Source organism: Orcinus orca, chromosome 10 (assembly GCF_937001465.1).
Source record: "Orcinus orca chromosome 10, mOrcOrc1.1, whole genome shotgun sequence".
NCBI lineage: Eukaryota > Metazoa > Chordata > Mammalia > Artiodactyla > Delphinidae > Orcinus > Orcinus orca.
Genome location: NC_064568.1, coordinates 4,698,761 through 4,715,463, shown reverse-complemented (window position 1 = coordinate 4,715,463; position 16,703 = coordinate 4,698,761). Strand labels below are relative to the sequence as shown.

The 16,703-nt window shown below is 48.2% G+C and overlaps 1 protein-coding gene and 1 long non-coding RNA gene across 6 annotated transcripts in view; one reads left to right on the top strand and one right to left on the bottom strand.

Moving 5' to 3' along the window:
• TMEM40 (transmembrane protein 40) overlaps positions 1–16,703 on the bottom strand; it is a 32,567-nt gene that overhangs the window by 13,329 nt on the left and 2,535 nt on the right. For 4 of the 5 annotated variants that reach the window (XM_012538446.3, XM_033414142.2, XM_033414141.2 and 1 more), the window contains 2 exons: positions 2,202–2,273; positions 1,435–1,536 (listed from right to left, as the gene is read on the bottom strand). In XM_012538446.3, coding sequence (XP_012393900.1) covers positions 1,435–1,536; positions 2,202–2,265 — 166 coding nt within the window. In that variant the 5' untranslated portion in view covers positions 2,266–2,273. Of the gene's footprint in view, positions 1–1,434; positions 1,537–2,092; positions 2,274–16,703 lie in introns of those variants that run through there. The other variant, XM_033414143.2, reaches the window with a different exon arrangement.
• LOC125965628 (uncharacterized) lies at positions 5,443–15,399 on the top strand. The gene is made up of 2 exons (XR_007479753.1): positions 5,443–5,493; positions 15,304–15,399. It is a non-coding gene; the product is annotated as an uncharacterized LOC125965628 (long non-coding RNA).

Genomic DNA, 16,703 nt, shown 5'->3' with positions numbered 1-16,703 from the left:
TGGGAATAACAACAATGCCTTCCTCATGGGTTGCTATGAGAATTAACTGAGTTATTCCACATAAAGTGCTTGGAACGCTACCTGGCACAAAGTAAGTGCTCAATAAATGCTAGCTGTGATGTTGCTGCTGCTATAAATTCAGCCTTACCTTTTGAGTTAAAAGAATAAAAGTAGAGAGACATCCTGCTTCTTTTCAGAGAATAATGTGGCAATTTGTAATCAAAGTCCAATTAGAGATGCTCATCCCTCTAAACCCATTAAAGTGCTTGTGGGAGTAGATATGTAGGACTTGATTTGTATGAAAAATTCAAAAATAAAGGCTTTTGTGCAAGGATGCTCTTGAGCAGGACAAACTGGGGTGGGGAAGGGGGAAAATCTTAACAATAGCAGTTATTTTTAGAGCTATTACTATCTGATAGGTGCTAAGCCTTTGCACGTGTAGAATGTAATCCTCACAGGTATCCTATGAGATAACTTTTGTTATCATTCCCATCTTATGCATGAGGACTCCAGGGCATACAGGACGCTTAGCTAGTTAGTGGCAAAGAAAGGGTATGAACCTGCAGGCTGCTTGAATGGACACATGCACTGCCCCTGATTCCAAAGTGCTCCTACAAAACTTAAACGTTCCTTTACATGAGACGCAGTCACTTTGAGGGGCTACTTGGGAAACATGAAAAATAGCCGCTAAGATATTATGGAATAACATGGCAAAATGCTTAGGATAAGATAGCAAAAAAAATTGTAAACCAAGGACAAAATTGTCTATACGGTAATTTTTTGGGTTCTTTTTTTTTGGCCACACTACGTGGCATATGGGATCTTAGTTCCCTGACCAGGCATTGAACACGTGCCCCCTGCAGTGGAAGCGTGGATTCTAAACCACTGGACCACCAGGGAAGTCCCTCTATGGTAGTTATAACTGTGTACAAGCTACATGTACAGAGAGGCAGGCTCTGGAAGGGAACATGGAAAAAGAGAGCTGTAGTACCGAGGTGGGAGGTTCAGGAGACTGGTTTTTCTTCTTTTCTCTTTTTGTTAATTTTTTTCTTTTTTTTTAATTTATTTTTTTGGCTGCGTTGGCTTTTTGTTGCTGTGTGCGGGCTTTCTCTAGCTGCGGTGAGCGGGGTCTACTCTTCGTTGCGGTGTGCAGGCTTCTCATTGCAGTGGCTTCTCTTGTTCCGGAGCACAATCTCTAGGCGTGTGGGCTTCAGTAGTTGTGGCACGCGGGCTCAGTAGTTGTAGCTCGCGGGCTTAGTTGCTCCACGGCATGTGGGATCTTCCCAGACCAGGGCTTGAACCCGTGTCCCCTGCATTGGCAGGCGGATTCTTAACCACTGCGCCACCAGGGAAGTCCAGGAGATTGGTTTTTCCATGTAAATGCTTGTCTTTAATATCTTAATATAGATTTATTTAATGAAATCATTGCTTTACCTGAGGAGGAGGATGAAGAGGAGGAAGACTTGCCGCTCTCATCTTGGTCTTGAGAATAGAGCTCAGCCTCCTCGTCTTGCTTGTGGAAATCCGTCTCTCCATCTGGGAGGCACACATAGGCAAGGATGAGCGTTTCCTGCCCTTCCCACCCCAGAGACCACCCAGGCCTCCCCAGGGGTCTACTTGGATGTGGGGAGCAAGGAGTGGCTGGATTCACTGGGACACTCTTCCCAAACCCCTAGGGCCAATGGGAGGTACAGGAGACCAGGGATCTCAGAGGCCCCAGAGGCTCTAGGAAGGCCAAAGGCAGACTTTTCTCTGAATGTGGAGCCCAGAGAGGGGCTTCTAAGCCCTCTATCCTTCCCAAGAGACCACTACACTGTGTAGAGCAGTTGCCAATTTAAAATTCTCTGTAAATTACAGGGCAGGTGGGATCCGATCAAGCCCTAAACCTTCCCATTCCCCATTCTGGGGCCATGCAGGACGCTTCCCACCTTCTGAGGACACTCCCTAGTGCAAGTCCAAGCCCCCAGAGCCTCTGAGATTTGGGGAGCAACTGAGGGTCCACACAGCTAGAGTACTGGGGGATAGACTGGACCAAGCACACACATGTGCATGTGTGTAAAGTCACTACTTCTCTAGAGGTTTTGACCGTAACTTGGGCCATTCATTGTGCCGCATGAGCTGAGCAGGGTCTTCTGTTCCACCTACTGCTGGACTTCACCTCCCATGCGGCTTTGCCCAGAGGGCAGAGAGAGCAAACATACGGTCTAGATCTTCTGATTCTCCGTGGACTCGACTGTGGTCCTGAAGTGATCCTGAAGTCTCCATGGCCTCCCCTGTTGGAATAACAATAGTAATTAATATTACCTTAGTTAATATGTTTAATATATAAAGAGCTTGGCAAATAAATAAGAAAAATATAAACAACCACTATTCAAAGGTACAAGAACAATTTATGAAAAAAGAAATACACAATTAGGGAAATTTGAATAATGATCACCTTTTGATACTATTAAGAGCTTATTTTTTAAAAAAGAGACTTCAGTTTTTACAGCAGCCCTAGGTTCACAGCAAGATTGAGTGGAAGGTAAAAAAAAAAAAAAAAAATTGAGTGGAAGGTACAAAGGTTGCCCATATATCCCCTGCTCCTAAACGTGCATAGCCTCCCCTGTTATCAACATCCTCCATTAGAGAACTTATTTTTTTAGGTGTGATATTTATATTGAAGTTATATTTATTTAAAGTATTCTTAAATTTAGAGATAAATACTGCAATGTTTATGATGAAATTATATGATGTCTAGGACATGCTTCAAAATAATCTGATTATTTGAATAAGGGAGTTGGAGGGCGTAGGTGGGGGTCCAAATATAACAAACACGACCACGAGTTAATAATTGTTGGAGCTATAACAAAATATAAACCGTAGTTAGATCTCTGAGTGGTAGCATTATGGGTATTTTTACTTTGCCTTTTCTAAATTTTTAGCAGTATTGCTTTTTTTCTTTTCCTTGTTTTTTCTTTTTCCACTATAGTTTATTACAAGATATTGAGTATAGTTCTCTGTGCTATACAGTAAATCCTTGTTATTTATCTATTTTATATATGGTGGTGTGCATCTGTTAATCCCATACTCCTAATTTATCTCTCCCATTTCCCCTTCGGTAACTAACTGTAAGTTTGTTTTCTATGTCAGTATTTCTTTTGTTATAATAAAACAACCAATAATTTTTCATTACTTAAAAATGTAATATACCACCTTATATCAGTACAGTACTTAACAGTTTTACAAAGGGCTTATGTGTCTGTAATTCCATCTGAGCCTGATCACAAACCAGTCTGTTAGGAATTGGAATTAATTACTTCACACCTGAATTGTAGTTTCTAGACAACAAAACTTCCCCAAAGATTGTTTCACTTGACTCTTACAATAACCCTGCAAGGTAAATTTTTTTTTTTTTTTTTTTGCGGTACGCAGGCCTCTCACTGCTGTCGCCTCTCCCGCTGTGGAGCACAGGCTCCGGACGCGCAGGCTCAGCGGCCATGGCTCATGGGCCCAGCCGCTCCGCGGCATGTAGGATCCTCCCGGACCGGGGCACGAACCCGTGTCCCCTGCATCGGCAGGCGGACTCCCAACCACTGCGCCACAAGGGAAGCCCAAGCAAGGTAAATTTTATCATCCTCATTTTACAGAGGAGGAAACTGAGGCTCAAAGAGATGAAGAGATTTTGCATGAATTGGGACTCCAGAACCCACGTTCTGTCTAATGTACCCCAAACACTGGTGTGGAGCACAAAACTGCTCAAAGTCAAGCCCTGCTGGTATGGCTGTCAGGATTACAGATGCAAACGGTAAAGCAAGGGCAGGAAGCAGGCACTTGAAGGTGCAGCATGAGGTTTGGGAATCTGTCCCCTCAGGACACCATACTCTGTGCTTTCCTGAAATTCTGAGTGGGAGCTAGTGGTAACTCGAAGCCGGCCTTCAGATGAGGCCATGAGAAGGCCATAAGTGTGGCCCTGGAAAATCTAAACGGCTAACCCCAGTGAGCTGGTGCTCTCCTCTGGGGAAAATACACGGGGCTGCCATGGTTGGGCTGCCTTGATTTTAGCTGGGCACATGGCCCCCAGCTAGAGATTGTATTTCCCAGCATCCCTTGAAGCTAGGCGTGGCCTTGGGACCATGTGACTCATATTCCTGCCAACAGACCGTGAATGAAGGGGATCTGCGTGGTGGTGAGCTGACAAGATGTTCTAGGGTTCTGGGGGAAAAAGTATACACACACACAGATATGTCTGCTGTAAATTTTACTGATGTAAAGAATGTATGGGGGGATAAATTAGGAATTTGGGATTAACAGATACACACCACTATACATAAAATAGATAAACAACAAGGACCTAACGATTAGCACAGGGAACTATATTCAATATCTTGTAATAACCTATAATAGAAAAGAATCTGAAAAAGAATACTTATATATGTATATGTATAACTGAATCACTTTGCTGTACACCTGAAACATTGTAAATCAACTATACTTCAGTAAAAAATAATAAATAAAATTTTAAAAAGAATGTATAGCACAGAGTTACAAAAAATAAAAATACAGTCCTCTTTATTGTGAATTTCATACACCTCTAGCTTCAGTGTGACTTGGAATTTCTTGCAAAATATACTATCAGTTTTTACAAATCTATCACCAACAATAGTGTCACAAGGGCTTCCCTGGTGGCACAGTGGTTGAGAATCTGCCTGCTAATGCAGGGGACACAGGTTCGAGCCCTGGTCTGGGAGGATCCCACATGCCACGGAGCAACTAGGCCTGTGAGCCACAACTACTGAGCCTGCGCGTCTGGAGCTTGTGCTCCGCAGCAAGAGAGGCCGCGATAGTGAGAGGCCCGCGCACCGCGATGAAGAGTGGCCCCCGCTTGCCACAACTAGAGAAAGCCCTCGCACAGAAACGAAGACCCAACACAGCAAAAATAAATCAATTAATTAATAAACTCCTATCCCCAACATCTTCTTTAAAATAAATTAAAAAAAAAATAGTGTCACAAAATCAAACTACAAATAAATGCTCAATCACTACCAAATTCAGAAAAGAGGCTGCTCACATCATGGATGAACAAGAGCACTGCCAACGTGAATGTTGGCTGATAACTTCTTTCATGTTAACAAGTAAGATGAAAGGCAAACAACAAATGCCTTTGTCATCACAGTTTGTCAGTGATATAAGCAACATCTTTGCTGAATCGAATCATATTTTACAGATTCTGGAAGAATACTTTCTCAACTTTTTGTGTTATTCACAGTGTAATGGCAACAGGTGTAATGCAATGCCTACAGGTTTGAGGTTTAATCTCCATTATTAACATTTGCTTGATCACTTTCTTAAATTTAGACAATTGACAAAGCAAACATTCAAGCTCTAATTTGTAGAGTTTACTGATCTCTGTGACTGATACCACTGTGATGCCATGGACTGCAAAGTTGGGAAGGCTGGGCTTCCCTGGTGGCGCAGTGGTTGAGAGTCCGCCTGCCGATGCAGGGGACATGGGTTCGTGCCCCGGTCCAGGAAGATCCCACATGCCGCAGAGCGGCTGGGCCCGTGAGCCATGGCCGCTGAGCCTGCGTGTCTGGAGCCTGTGCTCCGCGACGGGAGAGGCCACAACAGCGAGAGGCCCGCATACCGCCAAAAAAAAAAAAAAAAGTTGGGAAGGCATGGACAGTGGAACACAGCATTACGCAGTGATTCCACAATACAGATAAAACAGATGTGAAAATCTCAAGGGCCTAGGTAATGGGCAGAATGTAGCAAAATAAATTAGGAAGTGATACATTTTGAGTACTTATTAACCTTTTTTTAACATAAATTAGTTATTTATACATTTATAGAATTTAATTTAATAATGGTTGTGTTTAACAACCGATTCCCAGCTCTGGGCTTATAAACTTCTGTGCCTTCTACTTCCTCTTTCCGGCTTTTTGTATGCTGGAATGCAGACATGGGGTGGAGAATAACTTCAATCACGCAAACTGAGCCAACACCCCAGGGAATCCCTGAGCAACAAGGCAAAGGAACCTGGGCCCTGAAAGGCCTCACGCACAAAGCCGTCTGCGCACATGGACCTGTCTCTGGTCATTTATGTGCACAGGAAATGAGCTTGTCGCTTATGTAATCCCAGGGATTTGGTCTCTGTTACAGCATCTCAGCCACGCTGTGCAGGCTTCGTTCTGAAGCACCCCCCTGCCATTTCTTCTCCTCCCAGCTCTGAGACTAAGGCCTTAACTTCAAGAGGAGGTAGATTCACTCCTCTCTAACAAGTTTAGACCTCGGTTCCCAACCTCAACGCTCCCCACGTTTGGGACCAATGATCCTTTGCCGGCGTGTGCATTGCAAGGTGTTTAGCGGCCTCCCCACTGGATGCAGGTAACACCCCACCCAGTTGTTGTGACAATCAAAAATGTCACCAGACATTTCCAAATGTCTCCTGGGGGCAAAAACCACCCCTACTTGGGAACCACTGGTCTAGAGAATCTACTCTTTTTTTAAAAGTTTAATTTAATTAAACATTTTTATTGAGGTATAATGCTCATATAACATTATATTAGTTTCAAGGGTACAACATGATGATTCGATATTTGTATATGTTGCAAAATGATCACCACAGTAGTCTAGTTAGCATCTGTCACCATACATCGTTACAAAATTTTTTTTCTTGTGATGACAACTTTTAAGGTCTGTTCTCTTAGCAACTTTGAAATATGCAGTACAGTATTATGAACTATAGTCACCGTGCCGTACATTACATGCCCAGGACTTTTTTATTGTGTAACTAGAAGTTTGTACCTTTTGACCCCCTTCACCTATTTCGCCCACCCCCAACCCCCCATCTCTGGCAACCACCAATCTCTTCTCTGTATCTATGACTTTGCGGGGGTTTTGTTTGTTTTTAGTAGAGAATCTACTCTTAATCCACCACAAGACCTTGACAAGGCAGCATCCTTCCCCGTGCCTCAGAGCTGGATTGCCTGGCTGTGAATCCGATCTGACACTTCTAGCTGTGGGATTCTGGGCCAGTCACTTAACCTCTTATGTGCCTCAGATTTCCCATCTGCAAAATGGGGACAATGATAGTGTTTACCTCATAATATTGTTGTGAAAATGGCATGACTTAAAATCCATAAAGCACTCAGAACAATGCCTGGTATAGAGCAAGGGCTGAACAAATGCCAGCTGAGATGATGATCATTATTATGACGGGGCGTGGCAACAAGACAGCATATGCTTTGGGGTGAGACTAAGCAGGGTCCAACCCCACTTCCGTCACCTGTGCATGAGATGACCTTGGCAGGACAGGCCCCTTCTCCAAGCTCTAGTTACCTCAATTGTGAACTGGCAATGGCAGCACCTTAGAGAAGAAAGATGGCCAGTGCCTGCCCATAGGAGGGCTTGGTGAGTGTGAGTTCCCTCTTCTACAGACCTCCTATGACCCCCGGACATTTGGGGTCCAGACCCAGCCCCACCCATCTCCCATCTCCTAGGGCCCAGGCTCCATTACCCCTTTCTAGAATAAAAATTCCTATTTCTCAGGGCAGAATTCAGCTAAGCATTAGGAGGTCACTAGCCAATAAAATGAATCGATATCCAGGTATGAATGACTGATGACCACAAGCCTTCAGGGCATATTTATATTTTGAAAAGGACTCTTTGTTCATAGCAGGTGTCCAGTATGTCTCACTGGCTGAGATCATCTCTCATGGTGGAATTTCAGGTGGAGTGGAGGAAGAGACTTAGAGCTGTACGGGGGCAAGAGAGCTGCTGGCTGACAGCAAATACGCCGACAGTTCGCCAAGCTCGTCCTACCTCTTTCCTGCTCTAGCTGTCTCGGTCACGTGGCAGCCCCTGGTGACACTCAGCATTTTCAAGCCTCCAGACTTCCACCCATGCTATTCTTCCTGGTTACCAAAATTGTATCTGACTTTCCAGGCACTGTGCAAATACCACCTCTTTCATGAAGCCCTCTGCTGGTTGTCTAACCAGTACCCACCCTCCTTACCCCCACTCCCTTATTCCTTCTCCCACCTCCGTCACCCCTGGACTTCTTTCTTGCGAGCAAAACTGAATTTTGTTCTTCCATATCAAGTAGATACTTGTTTTCCCAGCTAGGAGTGGCCATGTGATTCCGTTTTTGCCAAAAAGAAGTGAGAAGCCTGATGGGGTTCTGGGAAGGAGTTTTGCTACTCCTGACCAAAGAGGCCAACAGTGCTGGTGCTGTGTCTTGCCTCTCCTTTCTTTCTTGAACATGAGTGTGATGGCAGGAGCTACAGTGGCCATCTTGTGACCATGAGGAAAAGCCAAAGCAAATGCAGGGTCACTGAACTGATGAGCCCTTGACAGCAGCTGCTTTCTTATTTAAGAAAAATAAACCCCATTTTGTTTAAACCTCTATAGTCAGGATTCTCGGCATTTGTAGCTGAACACAATTCTGACTGATACACCTTCCCTCCCCTACCTTCATACATTAATTGAGCACCTACTGTGTGCTAGCACTGGGGATACTGTGGTGAACAATTTGCAGCCCTGTCCTCAAGGAGTTTCACGGTAGACCCAGGGGGTAGTCCCATGGGAGCCAAGGGGCCAAATCAGACCAGGGTCAGTCAGGGCAAGTTCCTGAAGGAGGGAACGCTGCGGGTGAGTTTGGAAGGGCCAGAGGAGCCGTGTGCAAAGGCACAGAGGTGAGGGGCCTTGGCCCACATGGGAGACAGTTGGCACGAAGAAACTCTAAAGAAGGATGGGATTTGGGGGAGGCCCAGAGGGCACATTGCTCTCCTGAGCCTTCATCAGCTGTGCCTTGTTTCAGACTCTTCCTTCTTGAGGGAGGAGCCTTGTTGCACAACTGCCGGGGCCACTGTTCCTTGTTCACCTTCAGATCTCCAATCAGGGCCCGGCAGAGGGTCTGACACACCCAGGGTGAGTCTCTTCCACTAGATCACTAACCAGCCAGGGTAGGGACCATGGCTGATTCATCTCTGTGTCACCTGTGCCCTGCACAGGGCCCGGCAGAAAGCAAAAAAGATGATACTGATGATGAAGAAGACAATAACAAATAAGTGCTTCCTATCTACCAGGCAAGGATCTGAGCACGTGACACGTGTGCCTCACATATGCCTCACCACAACTCTAACAGGGCTCACTGTGGTTGTGCTCATTTTATAGGTAAGAACATTGAGGCCCAGAGAGGCAAGGTAACTTGCCCAGGGCCAGAGAGCTAGTAAGTGGCTGAGCAAAAGGGCAGTTGCTCCGTCCTGGCACCTCTTCCCAGGCCTCTGTCATGAGCACCAGGAAAGAAGCCACTAACAGTCATCCATTGTTATGCAAATGATGCTGACTTGGCTTCTATTTAGTTCTGGAGCCCTGAGCAAGTGTCCCCAGAGCCCAGGGAACCTCCTCGGGCAGTTTTTCAGCACACTGATCCATCAGGAGGGGAAATAGAACGATCATGGAGGCAGGACCTGAGGTAGCCCTGTTTCTCCTTTTAATGTCCTTGCCTCATCCTCCTCCACCCATATTTCTGCTGTAAGAAAGGATAAACAGAAATGTAAAAATTTAAAACTCTACGATCAGTGTGTAGGGCAATGCTTAAGACAAAAGGACAGCGCACTAGTGGTGGGACATCAGGCAGAGGGATTGCCATGAGAGGCTTCTGAAAGTTCAAGTTCACAGCATGTGACCTCCTTTGAGCCAAGATGGAACACGGAATTGAGACAGGAGAATTGAAGACAGAAGAAAGCAGAGAGAGGAAAGAGCACATGGCGCAATCCCCGTGATCTTATTTCACCCTTGCAAGTCTTATTTTACACAAAAAGAAACTGAGGTTCAAAGAGACAAGTGACTTGTCCAAGGTCTCCCAGCTTACAGATGGACTCGAATCCGTCCCCTGCCCTAACAGAGAACCCCCGTTCCCTGGCCCTGGTTAGAGGCCCATAGGCCTCCCTCTTTCAGGTGCCCCCCACCCCCCCACCATCTGAGGCTGTTCCTACAAGGAAATGCAATGCTTAGCGCTTTTCTCCAAAAAGCCCAGCCCTGCTGAGTCACCGGTGGTGCCAGGGCCGCTGCACCCACAGGCTTTGCTAAACTGGATTTCCACTTCAGTTCAGCCCAGATTTCCTAAGCTCCTGCTATTACAAGGGCCTGGGTCCGAGGTGGGAGGGATAGTAGGGGACACCAGGCCATCACAGCCTCACAGAGCTTTCCCCGCTCAGCTCACTGGATCCTCAAGCTAACCAGGCAGGAAGCAGGGTGGAGATCCGTGTCCTAGTTTACAGAAGGGGAAACTGAGCAATGGAGAGGAACTTGCACAGGATCGCACAGAGATTCAGGGGCAAGGCTGGCTCCAGAACCCTGTCTCCTGATTCAGGGGCTGCCTATCTTTCTCGGGTGTCCCACCTTGGAGGCGGGGGCTTACTAAGATTGAGTTGGATTTTAGCATGTGGCCAAAGTGGAATGAAGGTTTAGTGGAGGGGGTGGGTGGCAGTGGGCTGGTGAAGGGGTAGGAACCCCGTGAGGCTAGGGAATCATCCAGGGCCTTGAACGCTTGGCTAATGGCCAACTTTCCCCACAGGTGGACTGAAACTTCACCTCTGAGGGCCACCAATGTTGGACCAGCTCAGTTAAACACGCCGAGGGCAGGAAATGGGATGGGAGGCCCTGGGAACAGAAACAGCAGCTAAGAGGGGGACAGAGCCGACAGAGGGGTGGAAACTTACTGATTTTGCCCACCTGGCATCGAAGCCCCTTCTGGTGATTGCAGCAAAGGAGAAAGTCAGAGCCCTGGATAATCTCCAGCTTCCCAAGCCACCCCAAACAAGCATGCGCCCTAATTCCAAGCACATCCTTGTCAGGCAGACACTGCTCCAGGACAACCGTATGGGAACTCTGGAGGGGTGACTGCCCTCCACCCAGGCTAGACCATCAGCTTCTCCCTCCCGGGAATCGGTCTCGTGACGTGAGTGACACAAAGCCCTCAATCTGTGGGCGCTGGTCTCCCCTGAGACAGGGCCCTCTTGTTTCTGCTCCTGGGCACCGTCTTCTCTGCAGTCTGGCTCCTCAGAAGTTCCCTCTGTTCTGTGAGACCTCCGTATCCTCCCAAGAAAGTCCTGTTATGGTAGCCTGTGGTGGTTTCTGTTACTTGCAACCAAAGCATTTGAGATGAGATGAATGCGGGGGGAGGGGCTCTGAGAGTGCAGGCAGAGCGAAGCGGGGCTTGCTGGGCAGGCCAGGGTCCACAGATTTCACTCCAGCCCCCAGGGCGGGACGGGCAGGGCCCCTGAGGCCCCCCATCCCATTCGAGGTGTTCTGTCTCAACTCCAGGCTGGGCTGGGGAGCTCCCGGGTTTCCCCAGCACTGTAACTGCCCAAGCCAGTTGTCCTGAAGATCTTGCCCTAGAAGCCTGTACACTTGCTGAGGACAGAGACCATCTTGGAGCTGGTTCAGCTCCTCACTGGTTTTCTATTTCTTCTGTAACAAATTCCCACAAACTTAGAGGCTTAAAGCAACACCTGTATAGCATCTCACAGTTCTGTAGGTTAGAAGTCCAACACTGGTTCACCGGGCTAAAGTCAAGGTGTCAGCAGGGATGCCTTCCTTCCTGCTCTAGGGGAAATCCGTTTCCTTGCTGCTGCTTTTTCTCCTTCCCCTTTCCCTCCCCCTCCTTCTTCATTTCCTTGCATTGTCCAGCTTCTAGAGGCCACCCACATTCCTTGGCTTGTGGCCCCTGCTTCCATTTTCAAAGCCAGCAATGTCAGGTCAAGTCCTCACACTACACTGCTCTGACCTCTTCTGCCACCCTCTTCCCATTTAAGGACCCTTGTGATGACACTGGCCCCACCCAGGTCACCCAGGATCATCCTGTATGTGACGGCCAGCAGATGAGCAATCTTAATTCCATGTGCAATCTTCATTCCCCTCTGCTGCATAACCTAACAGAGTCGCAGTTTCCAGAGATCAGGACATAGGCACCCTTGGGGGCTATCACTCTGCTTATCACAGTCTCTCCACCGCAGTGCATGCCTCAGCCCAGAGCCCTCAGATGCTGATCATCTTCCTTCCTAACTTCTCTGACTCCACCACCCTCCTGGGTCCCTAAGCTCCAAAGGCAGGAAGGATGACACGGCTCCTCTCTCCACAGCCAGCCAAAGCCCAAGCCTGTCTCATCTTCCCTTCAAGAGGAGCTGGGTTCTCTACTCCCACTACCTCCCTCCCAAGAGATCCTACAAGGGGACTGAGGGTTTGGGACTTGGTCATAACTGTGTTCCTGTCCCTGTTCCTTTGCTGCCAGGCTCCACTCAGCTTCTATAAAATGGTGTGTTAATATCTATCCTCCAGAGTGTTGCGGGGATAAAAGGATATCGCGCTTACAACAAGCCTAGAATACTGGCAACTTAATAAATGAGAGTTTCCCCTTCCTTTCCCATGCTCAATGTCTCTCAAATTTGGGTAATGGTCAGATGTCCTTGGGAGCACTGTTGACAGGGCAGACGCCCAGGACCGTCTCACTCAGAGCGTCTGGTGTTCAGAGCAAGGTTAGGGTTAGGGTGTGGCTCAGGGAAGTCTGTACTGTTAACAAAGGCACCACATGCTAGGTAGAGTGTGGTCCACTGAGGCCGCCAGAAACTCTCCCCTGAGTGTTACAACAGTCTCCCAACAGGCTTGTCTGTCTCTGGCCTCCCTCCTCCAAACATGTTGCTGCACTGCCCTGGCCTTCAGTTCCCACACATGGAGAAGCTGGGCTGCACCCTGCAAGGTTCTTCCAGTTCGGACGTTCTAGGATACTAAAGCTCTGGTCCTGTTAAAGCAGTCAGGGTTCATCCACTCAATCGGCAAAGGCGCTCAGGGTTGATGTGACCCAGGGGAGGGCCCAGAAGAGCATCTTCTAACAGTAAGATACATACAGTATCTTGTGGGGCCCTTGAAATGCTCCAAGAAAAAAGTGGATTTTATGTTCAAAGAAGTTTGGGCAACACTGCTTTCCATAGCCCCCCACCCCACCCCGGAGCTGTATGAAGTGCAAGTTGTACATTAAAGGCTCTGAGAAGGCCTGCAGGATAGAAAGCTCTTTCACTCTAGTTAATCCAATCCTTCCCCAAACTACACAAGAGCATAGTCCTTTTCCCCAGAATGTGGTTCAATGTCTTTTGGTACAGCTTTGGGAAATGCCATCTGCTTCAATCCCTGCTGTGCCTGGGGCCCGTCTTTTTGTCCTAGAATCCAGGCCTGGGCACTCTTGCTGCCTCCTCTGGACACTGCCAGCTTCCCAGGTCCAGAGTTCCTCCACCCGTCAAGCAGGACAGTTGGGGAGGGGAATGAATCAGAAACAGACCCTGGGAAGCCAGAGGCATGGAACAGAAACCGTCTTTTCAGAGCTCCAGATCCCAAGGTATGGGTGGGAAGTCCTCTGGGCACCCTCAGGGCAGGGGCTGGGAGGAAAGAGAGTTAGCTGCTGTGAGACCAAGGGCCTGGCCGGGCCCTGCCACCAAGCCCTGGGCACATCGCTTTTCTCTTCTAGGTCATTTTTCTCATCTATGAGACAAAGAATAGTGTCACTCACCAAGGGTTTTGGAGCTCACCTGGGGCTGTGGACAGGACAGTACCTAGTAAAATGACATGCTCTTAGCCAATACTCTGTACTGAGAGGTATCTTGATTAAGTCACTGTAGCAGTGGGGTCTGACAGAGCCCACTCCAAATCGTGCCTCATCACTTTACTCCCCAGCTCGGTGACTTTGGGCAAATAACTTTACACTCTGAGCCTCAGTTTCCCTGTCTGTAAAATAGGGATTGTGTCACTATCTTGCAGGGTCGCTGTGAGGATTCAGATAAAATGGACTTAGATTCTGGGCTCCCTGGGATTAGGAATCACGTTTTTCTTGCTACTATATTCTAGCCCCTGGCTTAGAGAAAGTGCTTCAGAAAAAGAAGCCGTAAAGTGCTGGATTTAAGAGCTTAGAGAAATAATGTTACGCCAGCAGTGTCTCAGCATCTCCCCCTTCCCTTTATAAGATCCTCCGCTTGCTCCTGTCCCCCTTCTTCTTCAGCCCGCTACACCTCCTGCCTCAGCCTCACCTCCCACCTCACCTCACTCCCCAGGCTTGGCCCTCTCTCTCTTTCCCCAAGCTTGAATTCCACATAGTTACAGCCAGGAGATCAAAGCTGAGGCCCAGAGAGGGCAAGGGGCTTCCCCACAGGCCACGAAGCAAATGATAGGAACTCGGATCTGAGGCTGAAGTCCAAGCACAAGGGGACCCTCACAGAGGAAAAGAATGAAGACGCCACCGTTCCCACCTCCTCAGCCGTTTGTCTCAAGTCCATCCAGGCAATTTAATGGTGGGAGAACAATCCAAACTGCTCAGCCAGCTGCCCACAAGCTGGACGGACCTGTCACGAATCTGGGTGAACCCCGTGGCCACAGCACATCCAAGGATGCAGTGAGGGCCTGAGAAGTGGGGATGGCACCGAAAGAAGAAGGTAAAAGGGACAAAAATCCAGTCTGTGCAGAAGGAGGATGGGTGGGCCCAGCTTGGAGGCTGTTCATACAGAAAGACCTAGGATTTTAAAAACACTCTCTGAAAGATAAGTACATTTCAGCACAAGCATCTGACTAGACTCTAGCACACAGGGGGTACATAACCAATGTCTGTTAAAGTGAAATACGAGTCAACAAGGTGATAGAGCAACAAAGCAAAGCTAACACAGCCTTAGGTCATATTAACAGAAGCACAGAGTGTACAGTGAGGAAGGTGACCTATACCTCACCAGCTCCTATCCTAGGCTCAATCCTAGGTCCTGAACAGAACAGAGTCTGGACAAACCAAGATAATCCGGAGGATGTGAGTGGTACGGAGACCACATCCAAGAGCAGTGGCCGGAGGAGCAGGGTGCTCAGCCTAGGGATGAGCACTGCATGAACAGACCTGGTCACTGTCCCCAGGTCTCTGCAGGGCTCCTCCAGGACAGGACGACCAGGTGGGGCTCTGAGCCCAGAGGGAGGGGTTGGGACCTTGGGGAGTCACCAGGGCAGATGCCAGCTCAATATGTAAAGGAATTTTCTAAAAATGAGAGCTGCTTTGAGTGGTCATGAGCACCCTGCCATGAGAGGTGGCAAGCGAAGGTGTGGCAGAGGTGGGCTTAGATGTCTTTAGGTCAGAACCTATTAGTCTCTCAAATAATAATCTCCAAAGCACAGGAGGAAAATATTAGCTCATTATTTCTACTTAAGTTTTAGCTAAAAGTAGTTAAGAGTATATAGGTCAGGGCTTCCCTGGTGGCGCAGTGGTTGAGAGTCTGCCTGCCGATGCAGTGGACACAGGTTCGTGCCCCGGTCCAGGAAGATCCCACATGCCGCAGAGCGGCTGGGCCCGTGAGCCATGGCTGCTGAGCCTGCGCTCCGCAACGGGAGAGGCCACAACAGTGAGAGGCCCGCGTACCGCAAAAAAAAAAGAGTATGTAGCTCAACCCTGATGTGCACCCTTGGCCATATGTCAGACACCCAATGCCATGTCCATTAAGTGGGGTCTCCAGAGGCCAAAGGCAGCCCACAATGCAGACAGGTTTGCTATGCCCATGTCTTCTGTTCCTTTACATTCAGCCTACTGCTGTATACTGTAGTGTCCTGGTGGCGGGTTCGGTGGAGCTGAGGATCAAACAACACAGCTGTAACTGAATCAATCCCTGTAGTGTGGACAAGTGGCTTCTAAAAGTCCCTGCCAAGAAACCATGGATGGAGATAACGCTAATCGAGAAAGTACAAGCCAGTGACAGGAAAAGTGTAGGACAAACCCACCACTGCTCCTAGTTCAAGCCCTACAACAGCCACCCTAACGTTGAAAACAATAAAGAATGGCATCTCACATACACATTATTGCTGACTGAAATCATAGTAAGAAAACTCCTTGAAAGGTGGACTTCTATCCACTGCTGTTGGTGATGAAATTCACTCCGAATATATACTGGGCCTTGAGACATTAGTTAATTGTCACAGTACTTGTATATAATTTCTAAATCCATATATATATATATATATATATATATATATACACACACACACACACACACACACATATATATATACATATACATATATAAAATGTCGTGGGTGCCTAAACATTTTTCTTTTTTTTTTTAAATTAATTTATTTATTTTTGGCTGTGTTGGGTCTTTGTTTCTGTGCGTGGGCTTTCTCTAGTTGCAGCGAGCGGGGGCCACTCTTCATCGCGGTGAGCGGGCCTCTCACTGTTGCGGCCTCTCGTTGCGGAGCACAGGCTCCAGACGCGCAGGCTCAGTAGTTGTGGCTCACGGGCCTAGTTGCTCCGCGGCATGTGGGATCCTCCCAGACCAGGGCTTGAACCCGTGTCCCCTGCATTGGCAGGCAGATTCTCAACCACTGCGCCACCAGGGAAGCCCTAAACATTTTTCTTGAGCAGAGAGTGACATCAAAAAGTGTGACGGGGCTTCCCTGGTGGTGCAGTGGTTGGGAGTCCGCCTGCCGATGCAGGGGACGCGGGTTCGTGTCCCGGTCCGGGAGGATCCCACATGCCGCGGAGCGGCTGGGCCCGCCAGAGCGGCTGGGCCCGTAAGCCATGGCCGCTGAGCCTGCGCGTCCGGAGCCTGTGCTCCACAACGGGAGAGGCCACAGCAGTGGGAGGCCCGCGTACCGCAAAAAAAAAAAAAAAAGTGTGACAAACACTGCTCCGTATTCTTAGACCCAGC